General features: G+C 42.0%; 1 protein-coding gene and 1 pseudogene across 1 annotated transcript in view; one reads left to right on the top strand and one right to left on the bottom strand.

The window, feature by feature from the left end:
• The window catches only part of LOC145410736 (uncharacterized), a 34292-nt gene extending 20340 nt beyond the window's left edge, over nt 1–13952 (top strand). Inside the window, exons 3-8 of the mRNA XM_080280841.1 lie at nt 8269–9028; nt 9449–10069; nt 11342–11349; nt 12007–12280; nt 13149–13183; nt 13829–13952. Of these exons, the coding sequence (XP_080136967.1) occupies nt 8269–9028; nt 9449–10069; nt 11342–11349; nt 12007–12280; nt 13149–13183; nt 13829–13952 (1822 nt within the window). The remainder of the gene's footprint in view (nt 1–8268; nt 9029–9448; nt 10070–11341; nt 11350–12006; nt 12281–13148; nt 13184–13828) is intronic.
• A 7017-nt stretch (nt 13953–20969) lies between these two features.
• Nucleotides 20970–21088, bottom strand: LOC145410857 (5S ribosomal RNA; annotated as a pseudogene).
• Between the last annotated feature and the right edge of the window lie 5192 nt (nt 21089–26280).

The following is a 26280-nucleotide window of genomic DNA, read 5'->3' as shown; positions in this document are numbered from 1 at the left end:
TCTCAATAGGGTGGAGTCAAAGGCTTTTCGTCTCATTAACTCTCCTCCTCTTACTGACTCCCTTCAACCTCTGTCTCTTCGCCGCACTGTTGCATTTTTATCTCTTTTCTATCGCTACTTTAATGGTCACTGCTCCTCTGAACTGTCTGCTTGCATTCCTCCACCTCTACGACGGGCGCGTAGCACCCGTCTGGCAGCAAACTCTCATCCCTTTTCTGTCCAACTCTCTAATGCAAGAGTTAACCGTTACTCCCAGTCTTTCATTTATGCAACAGGTCAGCTCTGGAACTGTCTCCCTCTATCTGTATTTCCTGCTGCCTATGATCTCCAGTCTTTCAAACTCAGTGTGTCCAGGCATCTCAAAATGATCGGATCTTGAATTTGGCTCTCTATTGTGTTTTGTTTTTCTCTTGGAGGGAACTGTTACTGCGGGCTCATGGCCTTTGGTTCCTTCTTCCTCGCATTTAAAAAAAAAAAAAAAAAAAAAAAAAAAAAAAACTTGTACCTTTCTTTCTTGCTGGAAGTTTGCTCTCATCAACCAGTCCCAAAGAAGGGTGGCCATTCCCAACCCTCTAACTGTCGTCCAATTGCTTTAACATCCTGTATCTCAAAAGTTATTGAGTCAGTTCTTAACAGAAAAATTTTAAAGCATCTTTCCTATCACAACCTTCTTTCTGATCGTCAGTATGGGTTCTGTCAGGGACATTCCACTGGCAATCTTCTCACCTATGTTTCAGACTCTTGGTCATCCTCCTTTTGGGACTTTGGCAAAAGCTTTGCCATTGCACTTGACATCTGAAAGGCTTTCGATTGAGTCTGGCATAAATCTTTAATTTCAAAACTGCCCTCATACGGTTTCTATCTTTCTGTCTGTGCCTTCATCGCTAGCTTCCTTTCTGGTCGTTCTATAGCCGCTGTTGTAGACGGCCATCGTTCTCCAAGATCTATTAACAGTGGTGTTCTTCAGGGCTCTGTCCTATCACCAACTCTCTTCCATTTATTCATCAATGACCTTCTAAGCTGTACATCTAACCCTATCCACTCATACGCTGATGACTCCAACCTTCACCTTTCCATTTGGTTCCCGCAATGTCCATCTCAGCAGTTACTTCAACAAACAAGGAATGAGGCAATGGCACACGTAATGTCTGACTTGGCTCGTATCTCTGAGGTAAAAATAATCTGGTTGTTTTTAATGCATCAAAGACTCAGTTTTTACACCTATCAACTCGACAGAATCTTCCACAGGCATACCCACTAATGTTTAATAATATTCAGCTTAATCCTGCATCATCCTCGAACATGCTCTGGGTTTCATTTACTCGGGACATATCTTGGAAAGATCATATTACATCTCTTGTAAAATCTGCTTCCAAGAGATTGGGTGTGCTAACCCGACTCCTTTCCTTCTTTACCTCTTCATAATTGTTGACTCTATACATGGGTTTTATCCACCCCTGTGTGGAGTACAACTCTCGTGTGGGGAATCTCCCCACATACAGCTTTTCTGAATAGAGTGGAGTCAAACGTTTTTCATCTCATTAACTCTCCTTCTCTTACTGACTCCCTTCAACCTCTGTCTCTTCGCAGCAGTGTTGCATCTTTATCTCTTTTCTGTCACTACTTCAATGGTCACTACTCCTCTGAACCGTCTGCATGCATTCTTCCACCTCTACGACAGGCGCGTAGCACCCGTCTAGCAACAAACTCTCATCCCTTTTCTGTCCAGCTCCCTAAAGCAAGAGTTAACCGTTACTCCCAGTCCATCATTTATGCAACAGGTCAACTCTGGAACTGTCTCCCTCTGTCTGTATTTCCTGTTTCCTATGATCAGTCTTTCAAATGCAGTGTGTCACTCCAGACATCTCGAAATGAAATGACCGGATCTTGATTTTCGCTCTCTCTTGTATTTTGTTTTTTTCTTGGAAGGAACAATTTTGCGGTCTTGCGGCCTTTCGTTCCTTCTTCCTCACATTAAAAAAAAAAAAAATCTTCTATTTATATCTTTCACTCCCCAGCTAACTTCATTGGCACACTGTCTAACTCTCTTTACCTCTTTCCAGAACATTTTCTTACATTCCCTCCAATTTACACTCAAAGTCCTCCCAAATTCCTCATCCACTCTCTTCTTACCCTCTCTTCCTAATCTTTTCACCTCTCTTGTCCTCTCTGCATGTAACTTTCTCTTGCGTCTCTCAGCTTCTTCCACGCCAGTGTTTCTCATCCACTCACTCTATGCTTTCTTCTTTTGTGCCACAGCCTCCCTCACCTCTTCATTCCACCATGCTGTTCCCTGCACCCCCTTTTGTCTTCTCTTCAACCCACACACCACCTCCCATGCAGCACAGATTTCTTCTGTGACTATCTTGCACACACCTTCCACATCCCGCATCTGCTCGAATCCATATTTACGCAATGGCATCTCTACTTCCCTCTTAAATTCTGCTTTTTTTCCCTCCTCTTGTAATTTTTCCACTCTCCTTATATGCACTACTTCCACCTATCCTTCCCTTCTTCTATCTCTCCATTTCCTTTGGACCTTGATTCTGTGGTCAGAAAGTCCACTTCCCCAGCTTCTGTATACTCTTGCATCCATTACACACCTCATCCTTTCATCCAAACATACGTAACCAGTCATCGCCTTCCGTTCTTTCAGTTCACCACCCACCCTTCTTATCACTTGCCACATGTACCTATGGATCATTTTGTGCCTGAAGAGGGTATTGACTCTAACCAACCCCCTTGCAGCACAAATGTCCACTAAAGCACTGCCATTCTCATCCATCTCTGCAGGCACACCCCACTCACCAACCACTCCATCCACCTTAACATTCCCTACTTTTCCATTCGTATCTCCAAGCAAAAACACTTTCTCATTCCTTTCAAACATTTCCAAGTATGCATCCATGTTTGTCCAGAACTCCTCTCTCTCTCTCCTTGCATGATCTTGCGTTGGCGCATACATGCACACAATCGTCCACATTTTTAGTCCAACTCTCAATCTTACCCACACAAACGCTAAAGCCAACTGATCCATACTTTCTTATATTCTCCTTTCATCTGTTACTTACACCAATACACACTTCTTCTTTTGCTCTCTCATTCTCACCTACTCCCGCACATATTCCCCAGCCATACTCCCATTCTTTGACACTCTCACCTCGCCATTTAGTTTCAGTTTCTCCACATACATCCACTTTTGCTCCCACAAGCACCTAGACAATCTCTCTTTCACCTCATCATTTACACCCCTTACATTCCAAGTAACTATCCGTACCATGTCCTTTGTTCGGTCCTTAGTCATTACCTTTTGGTCAGTCCTGGTCTGAGGCTTCTTGTTCGTATTATTAGCTGATTGTTTTCCGAGGAGGGGCACTAACCCTCCATTTTTAACTTATTGCCATGTAGGGAACACGTGTTGATTGGTTATAAGGTTACCACCCAGCATTGTAAATGCTTTCCTGGTTTACAGGAAATCATTTAGCTTGCGTTGGGTCTGGTTAGTACTTGGATGGGTGACCGCCTGGGAACACCAGATGCTGTTGGCATAACGTTCTCCCTACGTGTCAAGTGGGGTTGGTGGAGGATTAGTGCCCCTCCATGTAAAACAATTAACTCTAAGCCGTTGGCCACCCCGTTTGGGATACATGGCGTCTGTCAATGAATGAATGAATGAAATTTAGCTTGCCACTCAGTGTAGAGCTACCCTAAAGACAAAACCACTACATTAAGTGGGTGGAAGTATGAAATACGTCACATGTTTATTGGAAAATATATGTTATTCATATTTTTCCCTTGTCCTAATTCTTCCATATCACTTTCGAGAACATGGGCAGACGTGGTCGTAGAAGCTACCACATCAGCTTCCCTGTGCTTTTCAGCCTGTCTCTTGAGTCTTTCGACATCAACTGCCATTTTTTTGGCATCTCCTTGAGTCGGCTCTATCAACAGGGCCCAACTGGAAAGAGCCTTTGGTCCCCACTTTAGCTCTCTGATCATCTAGGTATTGCCTGTCCTGTATAGGAACCAGAAAGAAGAAATATGTGCATTATATTGCATGCCCAATGGGATTCAGCTGAATAATGCACACATAGAACCAATTATAAATCAGAGAAAATATTCACCTTCTTTCTAGGAGGACAAGTGCAGACAATATGCTGGACTTGACAGTTTTCTTTGCTGCACTTCACAGATTTGTCATCACAGTTACGGACAGGCAATTCACATATACAGGCGGAAATATCAAAAAGCTTATCTAACTTTGCTTTCAGTTTCTGTTCCTGAACTGTAGGAAGAGATTTCCTGTTGATGGCCTTTGCTTTCTTGAAGCACACTCTGTTGACCTCCCCCCCCCCCCCCGACTCTGGGCAAAGGCTCAGGGCCTATTTCTTGGGGGCAGTTGCCTATCCCAAGGCCCAGTAGTCCTCCTACACCTCCACATGTCACCACTTTGGCTCTAACACCCACCATCCATATTGAATACGTGCTAGGGCTGTGTCATACAGGACTGGTGTATTGGTATTAGCGGGGGTACTTTTACGACATGTCCAAATGTCATGGTTTGGACATGTGAAGAGAATGAAGAATGAAAGACTGACTAAGAGGGTGTATGTAGGTGAGGTGGAGGGAGGGAGAGGGAGAGGCAGACCGAGGATGAAGTGGAGGGATGGAGTTGAGAGGTATATGAGGGAGGGGGGGGTGAGTTGGGGGGAGGGCAGTCAAATGGTGGGTGACAGAGTGACTTGGAGGCGTTTTGTCTGCGGCCACCCTTTTGCAGGATTAGGGCGTCGGGCTATAGATAGATAGACTTTTACGACATGTCGGCGGATCATCTGGTAGATCAGGAAAGTCTGCTTTTAGGAAATTCAAATCCTTAAACTGTTCCCTGCCCCAGCCGAGATTAGATCCTGGGTCCATTAGGACTGCAAGCCGCCTCTCTACCGATTCAGCCACCGCCTCCCCCATGCAGGGTAAGCCATGGGTTGACTGCCCCCCAGATGTCGATGACATCCTTTGCTGTCATCTTAGCAGTAGCGTAATCATTTACATGGGGATGACTGTTCTGCAGATAATAGCAATACTGTATTACTTGGCAGAGTGTTGGCGGTTCGGTTTTATCCAGTGGCGAAAGGTGACTGCAGAACTTTTTGGCTGTACCAGTCCAAGTTGACACTGCAGAATTGCGAGTTCTTCGCATTTTCAAGAAATGTATCACAACGTAACATACCTGCAACATGACAAAAGTCAGGCTCAGTGAATGCACATATACTATGCTTTCATACAAACAAAAGTCAGAGTAAAATTGTGAAAAAATTCAATGGGTCACTGATATTTGTATTTGTCTTTAGATCGATTTCCTCAAAAAACTATACAAGTGATGGATCTAAAACTTCTCGTCAGACATCATAATACTGAGTCCTAACTATCTCTACTTGTCCAAGATAGTAGTTTTATAATGAACCTACCCTACTGAGCATAGAGCCACCTGATATGGAAAGAAGAGTCATAAAAAGTAACAGAAAGGGAAGGGAGAGGTAAGATGAGAGGAAGGCAGACGGAAATAAAGTGAGAAAGGGGAAGGGAGAAGTTCAGTACTACCATACATCAAGTGAGTGGATGATTGTTGCCACCACCTCATAATTTCAGTCATTGTTTAAATTATGTAATTGCAATTGCTGTATGTATCTTTGTTTTAGAAATGCTTTACATTTAAGCTTTACTGGTTTCTGTATTTCCTCAGGATGTACACATTAATCTGTTGATTCCAGATCAATGACTTATAAAAGTATTACATAGTTGCATTGATGTACCATGAAGTACTTGTCCACTAGATAGTCTACCGTTGTGTATGTAATGAAGTGATCTGTGATTCAGGTGTGTGGTGAGAGGGCAACTGGACATGCACAAGGCAGCTTGCAGTCAGTTCATCTGAGGAGCTGATGTTGACCCCTGCTAAAAGGTAATGACTGTGCCAAGACTCAAATCTTCATGTTTATGTTTCTGCCTCTGCCTTTATAAAGTGTTGTACTGTAAACCATTGTTTTGCATGGCTATAATGTATTCCTAGGTTGTACCATGCATTGTGTAAGTGAAATCTGCACAGAAAAAAAAAGGTTAAGAATCCCCTTGTTTTGGTATTGGGGAAAATTGAATTATAAATATTCCCAAAGATTCCTCTTTTGGCTCTGTAAAGTTTTTGTTATCTTCAATACAGGAGTGATTCCAGTATAGTGTGGCTTACTGTCAAACTGTGCCACAGTTGATGCTATCCATGTCTCTGATGCACAATAACGAGGTGGTAGGAAGTTCAGAATACATTCCAAAAGTAATATAGCAGTTACTTGATGATTACACATTTTAAGGGTTAAAGATGTATTGGTCATGAATGAAACAGTAAAGTGATATTAAATGTTAAATTATATATTTTTATAAAAGTTCATGTTGTACACAGATTTGCAAACAAGCCTCTAGTAAGACAAAGACACAGTATTTTTTCTTTAGCTGTTTTAATATACATTTCTATATGTCTTTTATTGCTTTGCAAATTGAATAACCATTAAAATGAACCTGAACATTTTTTTTTCTTTTTTGTCAGTATAAATGAGCTCCATGCAAAATTAGGGTTCACTGGACCATGTAATTAACTTCATGGAAATGCTGGTCTAATGGCGGCTGTTGTTCCAGGTTCACAGCTGGAGTCAGAGCAGTAAAACAGTCATAAACACTGTCGTCACTGCCTGAGTAATGGATGATAAGTACAAAACAGGACTGAGGGCACATCTTATGTTGTGTTAGCACATCCAACAAGAGGTACCTCAGCCAACAAATTATGGGTTATTATCCATGTAGTGTCCTGTGGAAGATTTTTTTTTTTTTCTCTCCACAAAGCTGATTTGGATTATATACCTGGTGTGGTATCCTTTGCAGTATCTTTTACAGCAGAAACAATGGGTAACAGCATTTGAAGTAAGGAAGATGGTGGTAATATGCCTGAATTGACGGCTTGACTCAGCAGTGATGGCCTGTATGTTTAAAGTTACGGTTCAGAAGCATTCACGTGTTAGCAATATTTAATCCTTTGGCCGTGTTAGGTGACTGTGGTCCCCCTACCAATTATTCTTTGTGGCAAGTCAGGCAACCACAGTCCACAGCCGAAAAAAACACATTTCCATCTACACGTCTGTTGTTTTTCTCTAAATACAGTAGGTTTTGATTTCTTTTATGTGCCAACAAACAGTATACATGTGTCTAGTGTATATATACAAGTGAAAAACCTTGTTTGAAGTAAATATCTTGTCATTATAGCAAAATTAGAGAATAGCACAAATTAATTATTTTTCATTTTTTTCTCAGAAAATTACAATGTTCTTGCACAAATATGGTTAGTTTTGATTTCTCTGTATGTGCCAGCAGACAGTGTACTGTACATGTGTCAAGTGTAGATATACAAGTGAAAACCTTGCTTGTCATAAATAATTCCCTCATTATTGCAAAATCACACAATTGCAAAAATTAATTTTTGCATTTTTTTCTTATAGCCTTAAAGTTTTTTCGTAGAGAAATGTGCATTTTTTACCATTATCACACTAAAAAAATTAGAACTTCACAGTCATTTCCCATTGGAAAAGTAACAATATAATTAGCACAATTTTTTAGGGACTTAGGCCGCAACCAGGGGAATGACCGAGAAATGATAGGTCGTGGCCAAAGGGTTGAAGGAATAATAGTCTGTGTTGAAATTTTATCCATTTTTTATGTGTTAGAAATTTTATCCATTTTATATATGTACTATTATTATCCAGTAATAGTGATGAATTTTTGACACTGTTCATTGTAATGGGAGCATCTGATGACTGAGCATGGGTACAATGAGGGTAAGTCATCCTGTTGGTGGTAGACAGTAAGATTAACACCAAGGTAGAGTAACTGAAGTATTGTGGAAGTTGAGAGAGGTGGAAGGAATGATATAATGGAGGTGGCAAAGGAAGAACCAAATGTAAAGTTAGAATATGAGGTGAGTTACAAAATATTGGAGGTGGTAAAGGAAGAACCAGATGTACAGTCAGAGTGTGAGGTGGGTGACAAAATATTGGAGGTGGTAAAGGAAGAACCAGATGTACAGTCAGAGTGTGAGGTGGGTGACAAAATAATGGAGGTGGTAAAGGAAGAACCAGATGTACAGTCAGAGTGTGAGGTGGGTGACAAAATATTGGAGGTGGTAAAGGAAGAACAGTCAGAGTGTGAGGTGGGTGACAAAATATTCCTCAGTGACAATGAGACTGTCCTGGACACAGTGTCCTTAGCTGAAGTTGAGCAGTTCAGATGTTTAGAGTATGGTAAAGCATTTCCTTTTAAGAACAGTCTTACCCAACATGCAGTTATTCATTCAGGAGTGAAGAATTTCAAGTGTGATGAATGTGGTAAACTGTTTTCTCAGAAGAGTGATCTCACTCAGCACCTATTAATTCATTCAGGAGTGAAGAATTTCAAGTGTGATGAATGTGATAAACGATTTACAGAGAAGGGTACTCTCACCAGACACCTATTAATTCATTCAGGAGTGAAGAATTTCAAGTGTGATGAATGTGGTAAACAATTTACAGAGAAGGGTACTCTCACCAGACACCTATTAATTCATTCAGGAGTGAAGAATTTCAAGTGTGATGAATGTGGTAAACAATTTACAGATAAGCGTAATCTCACCAGACACCTATTAATTCATTCAGGAGTGAAGAATTTCAAGTGTGATGAATGTGGTAAACAATTTACACAGAAAGTTAGTCTCATCAAACACCTATTAATTCATTCAGGAGTGAAGAATTTCAAGTGTGATGAATGTGGTAAACAATTTACAGAGAAGGATACTCTCACCAGACACCTATTAATTCATTCTGGAGTGAAGAATTTCAAGTGTGATGAATGTGGTAAACAATTTGCAGAGAAGCGTAATCTCACTCGACACCTTTTAATTCATTCAGGAGTGAAGAATTTCAAGTGTGATGAATGTGGTAAACAATTTACACAGAAAGTTAGTCTCATCAAACACCTATTAATTCATTCAGGAGTGAAGAATTTCAAGTGTGATGAATGTGGTAAACAATTTACAGAGAAGGATACTCTCACCAGACACCTATTAATTCATTCTGGAGTGAAGAATTTCAAGTGTGATGAATGTGGTAAACAATTTGCAGAGAAGCGTAATCTCACTCGACACCTTTTAATTCATTCAGGAGTGAAGAACTTCAAGTGTGATGAATGTGATAAACAATTTACAGTGAAGTGTGATCTCACCAAACACCTATTAATTCATTCAGGAGTGAAGAATTTCAAGTGTGATGAATGTGGTAAACTATTTGCAATGAAGTGTAATCTCACGCAACACCTGTTAATTCATTCAGGAGTTAAGAATTTCAAGTGTGATGAATGTGGTAAACTATTTGCAATGAAGTGTAGTCTCACTCAACACCTTTTAATTCATTCAGGAGTGAAGAATTTCAAGTGTGATGAATGTGGTAAACAATTTACAGAGAAAGGTAGTCTCACCAAACACCTACTAATTCATTCAGGAGTGAAGAATTTCAAGTGTGATGAATGTGGTAAACAATTTACACGGAAAGATACTCTCAACAAACACCTATTAATTCATTCAGGAGTGAAGAATTTCAAGTGTGATGAATGTGGTAAACAATTTACACAGAAGCGTGATCTCGCTCAACACCTTTTAATTCATTCAGGAGTGAAGAATTTCAAGTGTGATGAATGTGGTAAACAATTTGCACAGAAGGGTAGTCTCACCAAACACCTAGTAATTCATTCAGGAGTGAAGAATTTCAAGTGTGATGAATGTGGTAAACAATTTACACGGAAAGATACTCTCAACAAACACCTATTAATTCATTCAGGAGTGAAGAATTTCAAGTGTGATGAATGTGGTAAACAATTTACAGAGAAGCGTAATCTCACTCAACACCTGTTAATTCATTCAGGGGTGAAGAATTTCAAGTGTGATCAGTGTGGTAAACAGTTTTCTCTGAGAAGCAGTCTCATCAGACACCTATTACATCATTGCGTAGGGAAGAGTTTCTAGTGTGCTTAATGTGGTAAACAGTTGACTCAGTTGATGTCATCTGACACTGTTTAATTCATTAAGGAGTGAAGAAAAACAAGTTTGATGAATGGGGTAAATAGTTTTAAGTTCTCTCCAGTATCATTTCAGGAGTGAAAAAATTTGAATTTGTGGTGACTGGAAAACTGTTCAGAAAAAAATCTTAACCCGAGGCATCCCGTCGACGTATGGGTACGTCACAACGTTTTGTAACAGCCAGTCCCGTCGACGTACTGGTACGTCGCGCAATAGACGTGTTGCTGGTTCTGGGTAAACATGGCCAGTGCACTCTGCCATGTACTTAAAAACTTACGGTATATGTATCTTTTGATTTAATTTATCATTTGCACTGAACAAGACGTGATAACTTTAATTCTTTGCGGCTGGAGGGAAGGAGCCGCCATGTTGGCGATGACGTCAGCATTCACACTGCAGACGACGCTCCAATCCATCACACAATACTTTACCAGTAAGATATGATAGTTGTACCTGCATGGCCACCGTAGATCCGAACTATCCCCTTCAGGTATGTTGTGAAGGAATACTTTTCATGGTGTAAATGGATGGTACCTGTTAGGTAAGTAAATTGTGGTGAAATTGACCAGATGTAGCTTACAGCTACACCATGCCCGAGCGGTGCTCGTACCTCATGAGGTGGAAAGTGTTAAATGTATGCCGTACAGAATCAGTTGTATAAGTTTATAATAGTATTATGCTCATATATTTGATAACTTCATTATTAGTTTTCTGAAAAAAACAGTTTCAGTGACCCTGAACTACAGTACAATACTTCAGGGGAGTGTGATGAAATACCGAATCGGTGGTCATTTACCGAATCAACACCGAATTAATTGGCACGTTTTAATTGGTATTATAGATTTTATTACCATAGAGGTTCATACTCACCTAATTACCTGAAATCTAGTCAAATTTTTGTATTTAATTTTACCTTTTAAAAAATCCAGATTCACGCGAAAACGCGCTAAAATTAGCGGAAGTGTTTCTCTTTTAGCTCAACAGCTTTCCTTGGCAGACATCTGCTTTGTATAAATATTAATTTAACATACAAGTGCATTTATTTGCACTTTAAATCAGTATCTGTGCAAAATATAAGTCTGTCAAGGCATGTTGGTGATCTAAAGTAGAAATACCCACTAACCTTAGAACATTTTCGCTCTGACTCATAATATTCTATTAATAGTTAAATTAAGCGTAGTTTTTTTTACTGAATTTCAGATAATTAGGTATGCATGAACTTATATGGTGAAGAATATAATATTTTCACAACAGTAAAGACTGCATTCCAGCACTGGGAACTTCCAACGAGCAGTCAGCCACCACTGTTTTCGTTTATTGTTATTGGCTAGTATACAGAGGAATAATTTCCCTACTGTGCTTTTGTCAGTGCACTTACACATTGGGACGAAACATTAGCAATTATTCCTCTGTCATTGGACATTCTTAGAGGTCAGAAATAAACACAGTGTATGCTGGCTAAACGTAAACAAAGCAGACTATGCTGCCTCAGTGTGAGTAGTGACGTCACGGCCAATCACAGGCCGTTTCAGAGTCACGTGATTTTTCGGCTACTTTATCTATTATTTTTTCATGTTTCTGCACATTTCTTTTGGAAATAATGGTTGACATAGTTATTTTCTGTGTATCTTTTACCCATAGAAGTATCTAATTTCAAAAAAATTTTGACTTGAAACTCGTCTATTGCAAGGTTCATAATTTGCACAATTTTCAAATCTCATGCTTGATTTTGGGTACGCAGGGTCGGGAGACCTTCCCTTACCTGCCACCGGGCGGGAACACTCGGCGACCCCGCGTGACCTGCGCTCAACCTCGGCTCGGTCACTCACCTGTTAGCGGTGACCCAGGTCAGACATGGCGCACAGAGGTCTCTCAGAGGAGCAAATTCAAGCAGCCCTGGACGCGTTCACAGGCAACAGTGATTCGCCCCTCGATGATGAGATGGCAGACAAGGATTATGTACAACCAGAGGAGGAGGCAAGTAGCAGCAGCGATGAGGAGGTCCTGTCCCCGAGGAAGCAGCGCTACGTCACTTATCGTGCCATAAGAATGGGCCCGCCTGCAACAAAACATCATGCAATCACCTCACTGCAGCCCCTACGTGATGTGGAGGCCGAAACCGAGGACGAGGACGGAGCCGTGGGACGTGCTGCCACGTGGTACGGCCACGAGATCATCACTCATCGCGGCCCCGAGCGCACAGCACACCGTTCTATGAGGTAAGGGCCTAGTATTTTATTTGGGGAGGGCAGAAGTGGCGTGGAGGGAGTGGGGAGTGAAATTGAAAGTGTAGGGGCGGTCACTGAAAGTGAGAGTGGCGGGAGTGAGTCATCACTCTCATGTGGTGGTGCGAGGCAGCGGAGCGTATCACGTGGGGCAGTGAGGGTGCGTGGTGAATCATGTGGTGTGGTGATGGAGCGGGGAGATGAGATGGAGCCACTCCCCGGCACGTCTTATGCTCCCCAATATTCCCAGACTTACTCTCCACAACCCCCTGATGTTCCCCAAGGCCGTAAGGGTAAGGGAAAGGGGAAGGGTAAAGGCTGAGGGAAGAGGAGTGTGAGTGGGGAAGCCCTCCACACTCCTCCCCAACCTCCTCCACCAGCATCTCCTCCCCACCCTGACAATGGGGACAATGGGGGCGAGGCTAATGTGAGTTGGAATTGGGAAGATGGCAGTGATTTCTCTCCCATCATTCACCCCTTCACTGAGCAGGGGCGCGCGCTGCATGGCTCCTGGGATTCACCGTTGCTCCACCAGGCTGGATTTTTTCCACCTGTTTTTCGGTGAGGGTTTTGTGGAGCAGATTGTGGAACAAACCAACCGTTTTGCTAGCAGCCAGCGCCATGAGAGTGAACGACTGGGCACAAGGAGCCGGCATTTGATCATTTACGATTACACTGTCTCCCTGGCAGAGATGTTTGTATTTTTTGCCTTGGTACTTTTTATGGGTATTTTATGTAAAAACTGAATTCCAGCATACTGGACAACGAACCCTATCATGCAGACACCTGTATTTGGCAAGATCATGAGCCGTAATCGGTATCAGCAAATTCTAAGCCGCCTCCACTTTTACGATCCTGATGATTTTGCCAATGCAAATGACACTGATAAGATGAGGCGAATTAGGTTGGTTTTTGCTCACCTACGGCAAACATTCCGTTCCTCATTTTATCCCTATAGAGACCTTGTCATAGATGAGAGTCTCATGTTGTGGAGAGACAATATTTCTTTTTGCCAGTATGTACCCAGCAAAAGGCACCGTTTTGGGTTCAAGATCTTTGTTATGTTTGATTGTAGGACTGGTTATGTGCAAGACATAGTCTTGTACACTGGTGCACAGACAGACATAATAGAATATCAGAGTATTGGACTGTCTGGAGCAGTGGTAAAGACAATGATTGAAGAGTACCTTCATCATGGTCATGTCCTCTACCTGGATAACTGGTACACTAGCCCTCTTCTCGCTCGTTATCTACACGTGCATGACATGGGACTCTGTGGTACTGTCAAGGTGAATCGGCGTCACATGGTCAAGGTGGGGCGGAAACTAGAAAAAAATGAGGTGGTTTTCTTCAAGGCTAACAACATCCTAGCTACAGTGTGGAACCACAACAGAGAAGTCTGCCTCTTGTCCACGGTTCACCGCCCATTGATGCACCGTACAAAGTCCGTGGATTACCGTAGCGAGAGGAGGCGCCGCATCTGGAAACCCGAGTGTGTGCTGGATTATAACGTCAACATGTGGCTGATGGACCAGTCGGACTCCATGTTATCCTCTGTCGAGTGTGCCAGGACCACAATGAAGTAGTACAAGAAGCACTTCTTTCACCTGCCCGATATAACTGCCCTCAATTGCCACCACCTGCACGCCATGACAACAGGAGTGCAGGAAACCTTTGAAGGGTTTGAGGGAGCTTGGCCATGAGATTATAGCCCAGTATGCGGTCGAGAGAACCCAACAACGCACATGCACTACCCCTACTGCCCAGACTCCCCTGAGAATTTTTGCCCGCCATTTTCCCACTCCTATACCTCCCCAGCCAAATAGACCAAGGCCCCAACGCAGGTGTCGTGTGTGGTAATTCCCGTGTGAGACCCACCACTCAGAGAAAAGACACCCGCTATGAGTGCGTTGAGTGTAACGTGGGTCTCTGCATTGACCCTTGTTTCAGTGAATATCACACCTTGATGCAGTATTAATATGGTGTGAATGCGATATGACGCTCATACTCAGGAAAAAATGCGACATACAGATGCTCAGTGTAATTATAAGGCCCGTAAATATGTAAATAGTAGTATAAAGTGGAAACGGGTGTATTGTAAGTGGAAAATTATTATGTAAGTGCATACATATATTCTAAGTCGAAACATTCCTAGCGAGTGTATATAGATGTGATATTTTGATGCTCAGTGTAATAAATAAGGCCCGTAAATATGTAAATAGTAGTATAAAGTGGAAACGGGTGTAATGTACCGTATTTCGCGGCATGTAAGACGCAGCATTGTGAAAGACGCACCCTAATTCTGGCAGGGCAGTTGTGTGAAAAAAAAGTTTGCCCCAACCAAGACTGCAGTAAGGTTTCTTGATAAGAGCCATTACCACACAGATACACACCTTTCAGAATCTATTCATTACTGATCATCAGCCTTTGGTTTCATTTTTTTATATACAAAGAATGGTACAGGAAAAGAAAACAATGCCCCTTCTTGACAAAACGTGACTGATTTGAGCCACTATCACTTAGATACACACTCACCTTTCAGAATCTATTCAGTACTGCTCATCATCCTTTAGTTTCTTCTTTTATGTACAAAAAATGATACAGGAAAAGAGAAAACAAAACCCCGTCTTAACAAAACGTGACTTCAAACCACGAGGCCATCTCAACTTTGTTGATAAATATGTATCAGTAAACTAATATCAACACTGTTTTTAATATTTGATGAATTTAAAACCACAAATGAAGTCAATAAACTCTATTCTTTCATTCACTGACAAAAACATAAAGTACAGTGAATGTTCACATCAATTCATTTATCCTAAAAGAACCCCGTCATATTCCACACCTGTTACGAATTTCCTCACATTGCCTTGACTCAAGCACAATATCAGACTACTACCATCATTAATCATGCACTCTAACTAACCTGTAATTACCTTCACAAATAATATAAAAAGGTAGCACTTGTAAATACACAAATTACAATGTTTTACAACCAAAGTTCAATATAGCAAGGCTGCTTGGGAACAGGATAGACAGCTGTTTTTACTCTCTTCTCCCAGTATCACTCCTTCACTGTCAGCTATGTTTGCCTTGCAGCATCAACAATTAAAAATGCATGCTTCATTGATCATAATTTACTATAAACATTCATTTCAAAACATACTGAGTATGGTGAAAACATCCATTGTTACACCTTAGTAACACTGCTGCCTCCCAGTCGCTAGACAGCAGTCTCTACCCCTTCCTCTCAGTATCACTTCCTCACTGTCAGCGATGTTTCCCCTGCAGCATCAACAGTTAAAAATACATTCATCACTGATCACAATTTACTAAAAACAGACATTCATCTCAAAACATGTCGAGAATGGTGAAACTATCCCTTAGCAACACTGCTGCATCCCAAGCGCTAGACAACTGTCTCTACCCTCTTCTCCCAGTATCACTCCCTTACTGTCAGCTGTTTTCCTTGCAGCATCAACAATTAAAAATGCATATTTCTCTTACCAGAATTTGCTAAAAACAGACATCCATCTCAAAACATTCGAGTACAGGTAACTCGCACGGAACACGATCTCACGGAACGCGCTCGCAATTATACACGGTAAGGGCTGGGATACATATAAGACAACATAAGATTAAAGAACCATTATGAAAACTACAAATTAACGCAGAAGAGGCCTTTGAAAGATCAAATCCTCGAACGTCACCGCAGCGCGCGGTTTGTTTTGATTATGTAACGATCTAGGCGGGACCTACTGAGGGAGAGAGAGAGCGTTTAAACATATGGCGGAGAGAGACCCCCTAATACTCCCACAGGGACCAGTGGATGCAGCCAGTGCGGAGACTCCGGAGAGAGTTTTGTTTTATCCCAATTTTCGTTGCCAGCAAGCACTGCTGCAGTAGAGAGGATTTTCTCTTATTAATATAAAACACTAATTTTGCATAATAAGAGGATTTTTAAAATAATTATTGGTGTTGGGCTACTTTTGGGCTGGTTTTCAGGTGGGTTTCCACGGGCAGAGCATGGTGCGACTTGGCAACCCTGTCAGTGAGTGAGACATTCCCGAGTACAGTAGGACGTTATCCCGTGCTCCGACTCCTTTGCTCTGTGAATAATGCCTAAGCGATCATCTAACAGTGCTGTTGAGGATGGTAAGCCTAAAAGGTCTCGTAGTGCTCTGACAGTTGCTGAGAAAGTGAAAGTTTTAGATCAGTTAAGGTCAGGTATGTCTGTGAGTAGTGCAGCACGTGCAGTGGGACGAAACGAGTCCAGCATTCGCACAATTAGAGCCAAGGAGAAGGAGATTCGTAAGGCCTACTCTGACTTGACCCTCACCACAACAGCGAAAGTGTGCTTTTTCCCCAGGGACAAAGCCCTGGTGAAGACAGAAAAGGCTCTGAGTCTCTGGCTGGAGAATATGGTTCAACGCAGAGTTCCTGTGGACGGCGCCACATTGTCTGAGAAGGCTAAATCTCTCTACGTGTCTTTTCAGGCTGAACTTCCTGTGGAGAATCAAAAGGAGTTTACTGCCAGCCCTGGGTGGGTGGCAAATTTCAAGAGGCGCTTCAACCTTAAGAATATCAAGATTACTGGTGAGGCTGCCTCTGCTGACACAGGCGCCGCCCAAGAATTCCCGAAGGAGCTGCAGGAGATCATCATGGAGAAAGGCTACCTTCCAGAACAGGTGTTCAATATTGATGAAACGGGCCTGTTCTGGAAAAAGATGCCCAACAGGACTTATATCCAGAAAAAAGCAAAACAGGCACCAGGGTTCAAGGCCTGGAAAGACAGGATCACCGTCATGTTTTGTGCCAGTGCTGCAGGACATATGCTTAAAGCAACAGCTGTCTACAGAACGCAGAGACCTCGGGCACTAAAGGGGAAGAACCTGAACCGCCTTCCTGTACACTACATGTTCAATAAAAAGGCCTGGGTGACGGGCCTTATCAGCACAGAATGGCTTGAGCGCTATTTCGTCTCGGATGTCAAGGTCTACCTCGAGAGCAAGAAGTTGCCCTTCGAGGTCCTGCTGATTATTGACAATGCCCCAGGCCACCCACAATCCCTCATGGACGTGAATGAGAATGTTCAGGTTCTTTTCCTTCCGCCAAACACGACTTCGATACTGCAGCCCCTTGACCAAGGGATAATAGCAGTGTTCAAGGCAGCCTACACCCGTTTGACCTTTGCCAGGATTCGAGAATTCATCGACGACGACCTCAATGCTGAACTTACTGAATGTTGGAAGCAGTTCAAGATTTCAGACTGCATCACGTACATCGACGAAGCATGCCGAAGTCTGAAGTGTGAAACTATAAATGCCTGCTGGAGGCCTTTGTGGCCCGAGGTCGTGAAGGATTTCAAGGGCTTCCCCGAGGTCGGTCCTGAAATAAAAAAGATCGTCGATTTGGCTAGGAGTGTCAGAGGCGAGGGTTTCTCTGACATGCTGGAGGAGGAGGTTGAAGAGCATATAAACGAGCACCGGCAAGAACTGACAGATGACGACCTTCAGGAGCTTGTCAGGTCTTCTGAGGAAGATGAAGATAGTCATGACGATGACGAGGAACAAGCTTCCCCTAGTGGGTGGACCCTGGATTCCTTTGCCCACTCTTTCAGCCAAGCCCGTATTCTCCAGGATATTGCCATAGAGAATGACCCTAACATGGACCGAAGTATTAAATTTAAAAGGATTATTGACGAAGGGATGCAAGCATACAAGGAGCTGTATGACCAGATGAAGAGGCAGAGGAAACAGCTCCCTATCACGATGTTCCTTAAGTCACGATGTCCCATGGCTCCAGCAGATTCCCAACCTTCGTCTTCAACACCTTCAGCACCTTTATCAGGAACCCCTTCAGCACCAGAGTCTTCAGAGCCCCAGCCATCCACTTCTGGTTATAAGCCAACTCCGAAGAAGGTGTAGGAATGCTGACAATTTTCCACCGTACAGTATTTGTAAGTTAAATATTTACAGTACTGTACTGTACTGTTCTGGTAAGTTTATGTGCAACTTAAAGTACTATTAAATAACGTTAAAGCAAGAAATAAAGTCTTATAACCAGTTTACCTGATAGGCGTCAGAATATTGCCTTTTTTATTTGTTCGTTTTTTCCACAGTACTGTACAGTATTTGTAAGTTAAATATTTACTGTTTTCGTATGTACTGTACTTGTAAGCACTTAAATAAAGTTAAATCATTAAATAAAGCCTTGTAACCAGTTAACCCGAATTATATGATTACCCATGATCGGCATCGGAATATTGCCTTTTTTGTTTGTTCGTTAAACTCTTACTGTACTGCTTTTCTACAGTACTGTATTTGTAAGTTAAATATTTACTGTTCTGGTATGTACTTGTAAGCAATTAAAGCATTAAATAAAGCCTTGTAACCAGTTATCCTGATTTATATGATTACCCATGATCGGCGTCGGAATATTGCCTTTTTTGTTTGTTCGTTAAAGACTTGCTGTACAGCTTTTCCACAGTACTGCATTTCTAAGTTAAATATGTACTGTTCTGGTATGTACTTGTAAGTTAAAGCACTCAAAAAAGATAAAGCATTAAATAAAGCACTGGTACCAGTTAACCTGATTTATATGATTACCTATGATCGGTGTCGGAATGTTTCCTTGTGTTTACGTACAGTATTTGTGTGTTGAAGTTTTGCTCTGGAGTACTGTATTTGTGAGTTATAACATTAAATAAACCTTCTAACCACTTAAAGTGCTTTCTAGTGATTACCAGTGACAGATAACAGCAAAACAACACATTTGGGGGGTCTAGGGAGGAAAATACGGAGTAGTTTAAATATACGCGATTTCGCCCGTATCGCTGCACGGTAGGAACGAAACCCTCGTGTTCCGTGCGAGTTACCTGTACTGTGAAAACATCCATTTTTGGTCTTAACACTGCTGCCTCCTAGTCGCTATGGTACACACACACACGCACATGTACACACCACATGCAACATTCGCTCGCCTCTGAAACATTTACATCAGTCAGTTGTGGAGTACCCAGTGGCATTATTATATGCCAAAAACATCAAAATGTATTTGGTTGTTCTATATAAATATCATCACTTAAGGACATGAAACATCTCAAACAATTTATTCATCCAAACATCGTCAGTGCAAGACTAAAGGTGTACAGCACCATTGATCCTAAATTTTCCATGGTTGCATCTGTCATGATCACCTAAAACCTATATTCACTTCACATTACTGACATGGTGAAAATTTCACGCATCTTCAAATCCTGAGAATTCATCACTACTTCCCCCAAGTCCTGAAGCATCACTGGAAGTCATCACCACGGTCATCATCACTGTTTCACTGTCACTCTCATACAGTAAATGGTCCTCAGTACCATCCATTGAATTGCTTATACCACACTTTATGCAACTTTAACTTGGCAATCGTTTTAACTGAACACAGGCGATATTCAGACTTGGGGCATTTGATACAGCCCACATTAACCTCCTCAGTACATGTTTCCTGAACTGAATAAAATCATATGGTGAGCATGAATAAACTACCCTATAAAATACATTGCTGGGCTGAAGGGATTATAATAAGCGGATTATCAGTTCCCTAGCCTGACTCTTCCCACTCCTACTTCCTTAACTACACCCACACCAAACTCTCACCTACACCTTAGGATTCTGGTCGTTTCGGCCGTAACGTCCAAAATGGCAAATGACTTTACAACCTAACCTAACCTAACCTAACCAATTTGGACGTTATGGCCTAAATGATCCCCATTGCCGATCATGAGAGCTTTGCTTAGGCAGCAGAGATGCAGAAAGTGAACGTTGTCAATCATTCTGATCGCTTCGTCTGCTAAGAATACAGCAGAAATGGCGAACGCTGATATGAATGCCTGTCAGGCACTGCTATTTCAGATATTGCATCAGTTATGCTAATCAGTGAATTTTATCCTATTTTCATAACAAAATACTGTAATTGGGTGTGCCCTGAGTTGCATAGACATTGATAAAGTACTTCACTTGGCTGAAATAGTGAAGCTGTAACTTCAGGCAGTACTGTTTAACGTTACAACTGTTTTTCCTGTTTTTCGCAGTTGGTACAATAAGACTGTTCACTTCTATGATACTCTTGTCAGGCATGAAACAAAATGTCACTAAGAGAAGCCAACCATATGAGGGTGATTGAATTTCCATATGCAACAAAAATCAATTCTGATGACTTGTCAGGTTCGCTTGCCAGCATCTCTCCAGTATGACTGCTTTGCTAGTTAGTAAGTGGATGGCAAGCAAAGTGGTTATGATTTCCTTTCAGAAGGTTAGCAGACAGTTCACCAGTGAGCATGTTGGCTTGCTAGAGTAGGGTGTACGCTAGACACTAAACTGCTTAGTTGCTAAACCGCTAAACCCCTTGACGGTATTGGCCAGTTGAGCTGAAAACAAACCGTGAATGCTTTGTGTTCTTGAACTTGTGTGTTTTAATATCTGCTGCATATATTCATTCATTCATTCATTGCCAGACGCCATGTATCCCAGACAGGGTGGCCAAGGGCTTAGAGTAATTGTTTTACAGGGAGGGGCACTAATCCTCCACCAACCCCACTTGACACGTAGGGATGCCAACAGCATCTGGTGTTCCCAGGCGGTCACCCATCCAAGTACTAACCAGACCCAACGTTGCTTAACTTCGCTGATCGGACGGGAAGCGGTGTACTCAACATGTACTCAAAACTCACAAAATGTCACAAAAGTAACTGACCTAATTAGGGTTACTGAATATCCATACGTGACGAAAGTCTGTTTTGATGACTTGGTAGTTTCACTAGCCAGCATCTCTCCAGTATGATTGCTTTGCTAGTTTTGAATGGATTGCATGCAAAGTGGTCATGATTGCCTTTCAGAAGGTAAGCAGACAGTTCACTAGTGATCATGTACGTTAGCTTGCTAGAATAGTGCAGATGCTAAACTGCTAAATTGCTAAACCGCTAAATATCTTCACGATGTTAGCCAGTTGAGCTGTAAACAAACCCGCGAAAGTTTTGTGTGTTTCTGATCTCGCGTGTTTCTTAAATCTGCTGCATATACACACTAGTGTATATTATTTTTAAAAATAAAATCAAGTCTGCATACTGTAGAAAACACCTGTGGCTGCTAAGCAGTGAGATGATCATCTTTATAAGAGTTTCTTCTCAATGGAGCCAAACTAACCTGCCTTAGTCTAGCGTGCAGGATGCATGGGGATATTTTAAGGTAACTTTGAGACAAAAAAGTGCGTCTTACATGCCGCGAAATACGGTAAGTGGAAAATTATTATCTAAGTGCATAAATATATTCAAAGTCAAAACATTCCTAGCGAGTGTATACAGATGCGATATTCTGACGCTCAGTGTAATAAATAAGGCCAGTAAATATGTAAATAGTAGTGTAATGTGGAAACGGGTGTAATGAAAGTGGGGAAGTATATTGGAAGTGAAGAAATAAAATATAAGTTGAAACACGAGTGGTAGCGAGTGTGCTTACTACGTGAATATGCTCTAGCATTTCGCTAAATATCCTCGTAAGGAATGTAAATAAGTGAAAACTTTTACATTGTTTAAAGATGGTATAATGTCATGGAAACAGTAATATGAAAGTAAAAAAAATGTAATGTATGTTGAGAGAAGTCATAGCGAGTGTGCTGAGTAGGGAAATATGCACAATAATTATGCTAAATATCTAAATAAGGAATGTAAACAGCTGAAAACATTTACATAATGCAAAAAATGGTAAAATGTCATTGAAACAGTATTATGCAAGTAGGAAAAATGATATGTTTCATGAAACAAGAAACTTAGCAACTAACGTGTAACCAGTGTGACCAAACTCGCTGTGCTTGCGCAATGGAACAGTGCATATTTTTCCTGTATATCTCAATGAAAACCATTATATTCTTGTTGTGATTGTTTATTAGTTCCCAATCAATAAATGTAGACGTGTTCTTTGTTGTTTCTCCCCAAATTACCTACCATAGAAAATGTGAGAGCCTGACATGTCAGTGACAATACGATACCTGACGCGGGGAGGCTCACCTATTCTAACCACTTATGGACCCCAGTAAGCCCTTTCTGGTGATTTTCCTTTGTTTCTCAACAAAAACAGGTTTTAGCCAAAAATAAATTTTTCCAAAATAGCTCGGGATTGGGGGGTATAGGAGGTGGGAAATCGGTCGGGACGTGATGGGTTAATCTCTCTTTTTTTTTTTTTTATGCAAGGAAGAAGGAACCAAAGGCCACGAGCCCGCAATAACAGTTCCCTCCAAGAGAAAAAAATACAATAGAGAGCCAAATTCAAGATCTGATCATTACGAGATGCCTGGACACATTGCGTTTGAAAGACTGGAGATCATAGGCAGCAGGAAATACAGACTGAGGGAGACAGTTCCAGAGTTGACATGTTGCATAAATGAAGGACTGGGAGTAACAGTTAACTCTTGCATTAGAGAGTTGGACAGAAAAGGGACGAGAGTTTGCTGCTAGACGGGAGCTACGCGCCCGTCGTAGAGGTGGAGGAATGCATGCAGACAGTTCAGAGGAGCAATGACCGTTGAAGTAGCGATAGAAAAGAGATAAAGATGCAACAGTGCGGCGAAGAGACAGAGGTTGAAGGGAGTCTGTAAGAGGAGGAGAGTTAATGAGACGAAAAGCCTTTGACTCCACCCTATTGAGAAGAGCTGTATGTGGGGAGCCTCCCCACACATGAGAGTTGTACTCCACACAGGGGTGGATAAAACCTCTGTATAGAGTCAACAATTGTGCAGGGGTAAAGAAAGAACGGACTTGGCTTATCACACCGAATCTCTTGGAAGCATATTTTACAAGAGATGTAATATGATCTTTCCTAGATAAGTCCCGAGTAAATGAAACCCCAAGCATGTTCAAGGATGATGCAGGCTTAAGCTGAATATTATTAAACATTAGTGGGTATACCTGTGGAAGATTTTGTTGGGTTGATAGGTGTAACAACTGAGTCTTTGATGCATTAAAACCAACCATATTATTTTTACCCCAGTCAGAGATACGTGCCAAGTCAGACATTAGGTGTGCCATAGCCTCATCCCTTGTTTGTTGAAGTAACTGCTGGGTTGAGCGTTGCGGGAACCGAATGGAAAGGTGAAGGGTGGAGACATCAGCGTATGAGTGGATAGGGTTAGATGTACAGCTTAGAAGGTCATTGATGAATAAAAGGAAGAGAGTTGGTGATAGGACAGAGCCCTGAGGAACTCCACTGTTAATAGATCTAGGAGAAGAACGATGGCTGTCTACAACAGCGGCTATAGAACGACCAGAAAGGAGGCTAGCGATGAAGGCACAGATAGAAGGATAGAAGCCGTAAGAGGGCAGTTTGGAAATTAAAGATTTATGCCAGACTCGATCGAAAGCCTTTGAGATGTCAAGTGCAATGGCAAAGCTTTCGCCAAAGTCCCGAAAGGAGGATGACCAGGAGTCTGAAAGGTAGGTGAGAAGATCGCCAGTGGAGCGTCCCTGACGGAATCCATACTGACGATCAGAAAGAAGGTTGTGATAGGAAAGATGCCTTTAAAATTTTTCTATTAAGAATTGACTTGAAAACTTTTGAAATACAGGACGTTAAAGCAATTGGACGATAGTTGGAGAGTTGGGAGTGGTCACTCTTCTTTGGGACCTTCTGAATGAGAACAAACTTCCAGCAAGAAGGAAAGGTACAAGTGGACAGACAAAAGCGAAAGAGTTTGCCTAGGTAGGGTGTAAGCACAGAAGCACAGTTCTTGAGAACAACAGGAGGGACTCCATCAGGCCCATATGCCTTGTTAGTATGGAGGGCAGTGATAGCAGAAAATACATCAGCTGAAGAAATTTTAATGTCAGCCATGAGGAAGTCAGAGGGAGGAAGTGATGGAGGAACAGCACCGGAATCGTCTAAGGTGGAATTGGAGGAGACAGTGTGTGCGAAGAGATCTGCTTTATCAGTAGAAGAAATAGCTACAGAACCATCAGAGCAGAAAAGAGGAAGGAAGGATGATAAGGTAAAGTTGTTAGAAAGGTTTTTGGCAAGGTACCAGAAGAAGCGGGAAGAATTCGAGTTGGAGAGTTGAGAGCATTTAGTACGGATGAAATTATTTTTTGTAGAGCGAAGAACAGATTTAGCAGGATTCCGGGCAGAAACGTATAGATGATGTGATTCAGGGGTGGGTTGGCTCCGGGGCCTTTTGTAGGCCCTCTCCTTGTTGCGGACAACATTAGAACAAGCGTGATTAAACCAAGGCTTTCTTGCGTTAGTCAAAGGTTATGAGAAAGGAATGTATGCTTCCATGCCCGAGAGAATAACCTCCGTAATGCACAACGCACACTCAGATGGCTCCCGGCCATGGAAGCAATAATCATTCCAGGGAAAATCAAAGTACTGCCTGAGGGCCTCCCAATCCGCAGCTCCAAAATGCCACAGACAACGTTTCCCTGGAGGGTCCACAGGCCATACCGGGGTGATAGGACAGGTTAAGGTGATAAGGTTGTGATCGGAGGAGCCTAACAGAGAGAAAAGATTAACAGAGTAAGCAGAAGGATTAGTTGTAAGGAAGAGATCAAGTATGTTGGAGCTCTCTCCAAGGCGGTCAGGGATACGGGTAGGGTACTGTACAAGCTGCTCTAGGTCATTAAGGATAGAAAAGATGTAGCCTTGTTCACCAGGTGGATCGGTGAAAAGAGAGGAGAGATGAAGGTGGTGGTGAACATTGAAATCTCCTAGATTGGAGATTTCAGAGAAAGGAGAAATGGATAGAATGTGTTCCATCGTAGAAGTAAGATAGTCGAAGAATTTTTTATAGTCAGTCGAATTAGGGGATAAGTAAACAGCACAGATATATTTAGTCAGAGAATGACAGGAAAGCCGAAATCAGAGTGTAGAGAATTCAGAAGAATCGAGTTCAGGAACACGAGAGGAAGATAAGTCGTTGTGTATATATTCAGAACAGCCACCTTTGGCTTTGAAATGAGTATAGAGAAAGTAGGAGGATACAGAAAAGGGTTTGCTGTCAGTTGCCTCAGACAGCTGAGTCTCAGTTAGAAAAAGAAGGTGAGGATTAGAGGAGGAGAGGTGGTGCTCAGCAGAGCGAAAGTTAGAGGAAAGGCCGTGAATGTTGCAGAAATGAAGAAGAGAGGAAATCGGTCGGGTCGTGATGGGTTAATCACATGGCACCTGACAATTCATTCAGGTGTGAGAGCAATTATATGGTTATGATGAATGAGGCAAAGCTTGAAGAAGAAATCAGGCTTTAAGCAGGCATGGTGCCATTCACTAACAAGTGAGGGAGAATACATGTTTTATCTCTTTTCTTGGATTGCCAGTTTAACCCCTTCGTTACCGCATTTCCCCCCCTCCCCGGCTAAGCTACCCCTCCCTGCCAAACCGACTTCCCCCAGGCGTGGCTCTTTTGTGGGGTAGTATTTATTTTATCATTACATCATTTCTATTTGGTTTATATTATTTATTTTTGTATTGGTAAGTAGATATTGACCACGAGCTGTGTTTATGATGTTAAAATAATGTACATGATGGTATTATATGTCTAACGAACTGATTTAGTAAACATACAATATACAGATAAATATAGTAGATAGAGATATAAATCAGTGAATAAGGAAGAGATTAATTATTGTATTATTTAACTTGTAAGTATGAAGAAGATCCATGAAGAATGAGGTAGGCAGCAGGGAGGTCAAAAGTAGATGGGGATGGGGTGATGCGCTTCAAGGCCAAACTGATATCAGAATCAGTATCACTCTCCCCACAACTATCGCTCACTTCATCGTCATTCTTGGGCATGTACTCCTCATCAGAGTCGCTCACAGTTATGTCAGATTGTGTTTGGTTATCGTCAGACACTTCTAAGTCACTATCCAAGTCAGATTCATTG

Source organism: Coenobita brevimanus, chromosome 86 (genome assembly GCF_032717465.1).
Source record: "Coenobita brevimanus isolate Jiangsu-jjx chromosome 86, ASM3271746v2, whole genome shotgun sequence".
In the NCBI taxonomy this organism is placed as follows: Eukaryota; Metazoa; Arthropoda; class Malacostraca; order Decapoda; family Coenobitidae; genus Coenobita; species Coenobita brevimanus.
This window is presented reverse-complemented; position numbering and strand designations above follow the sequence as displayed.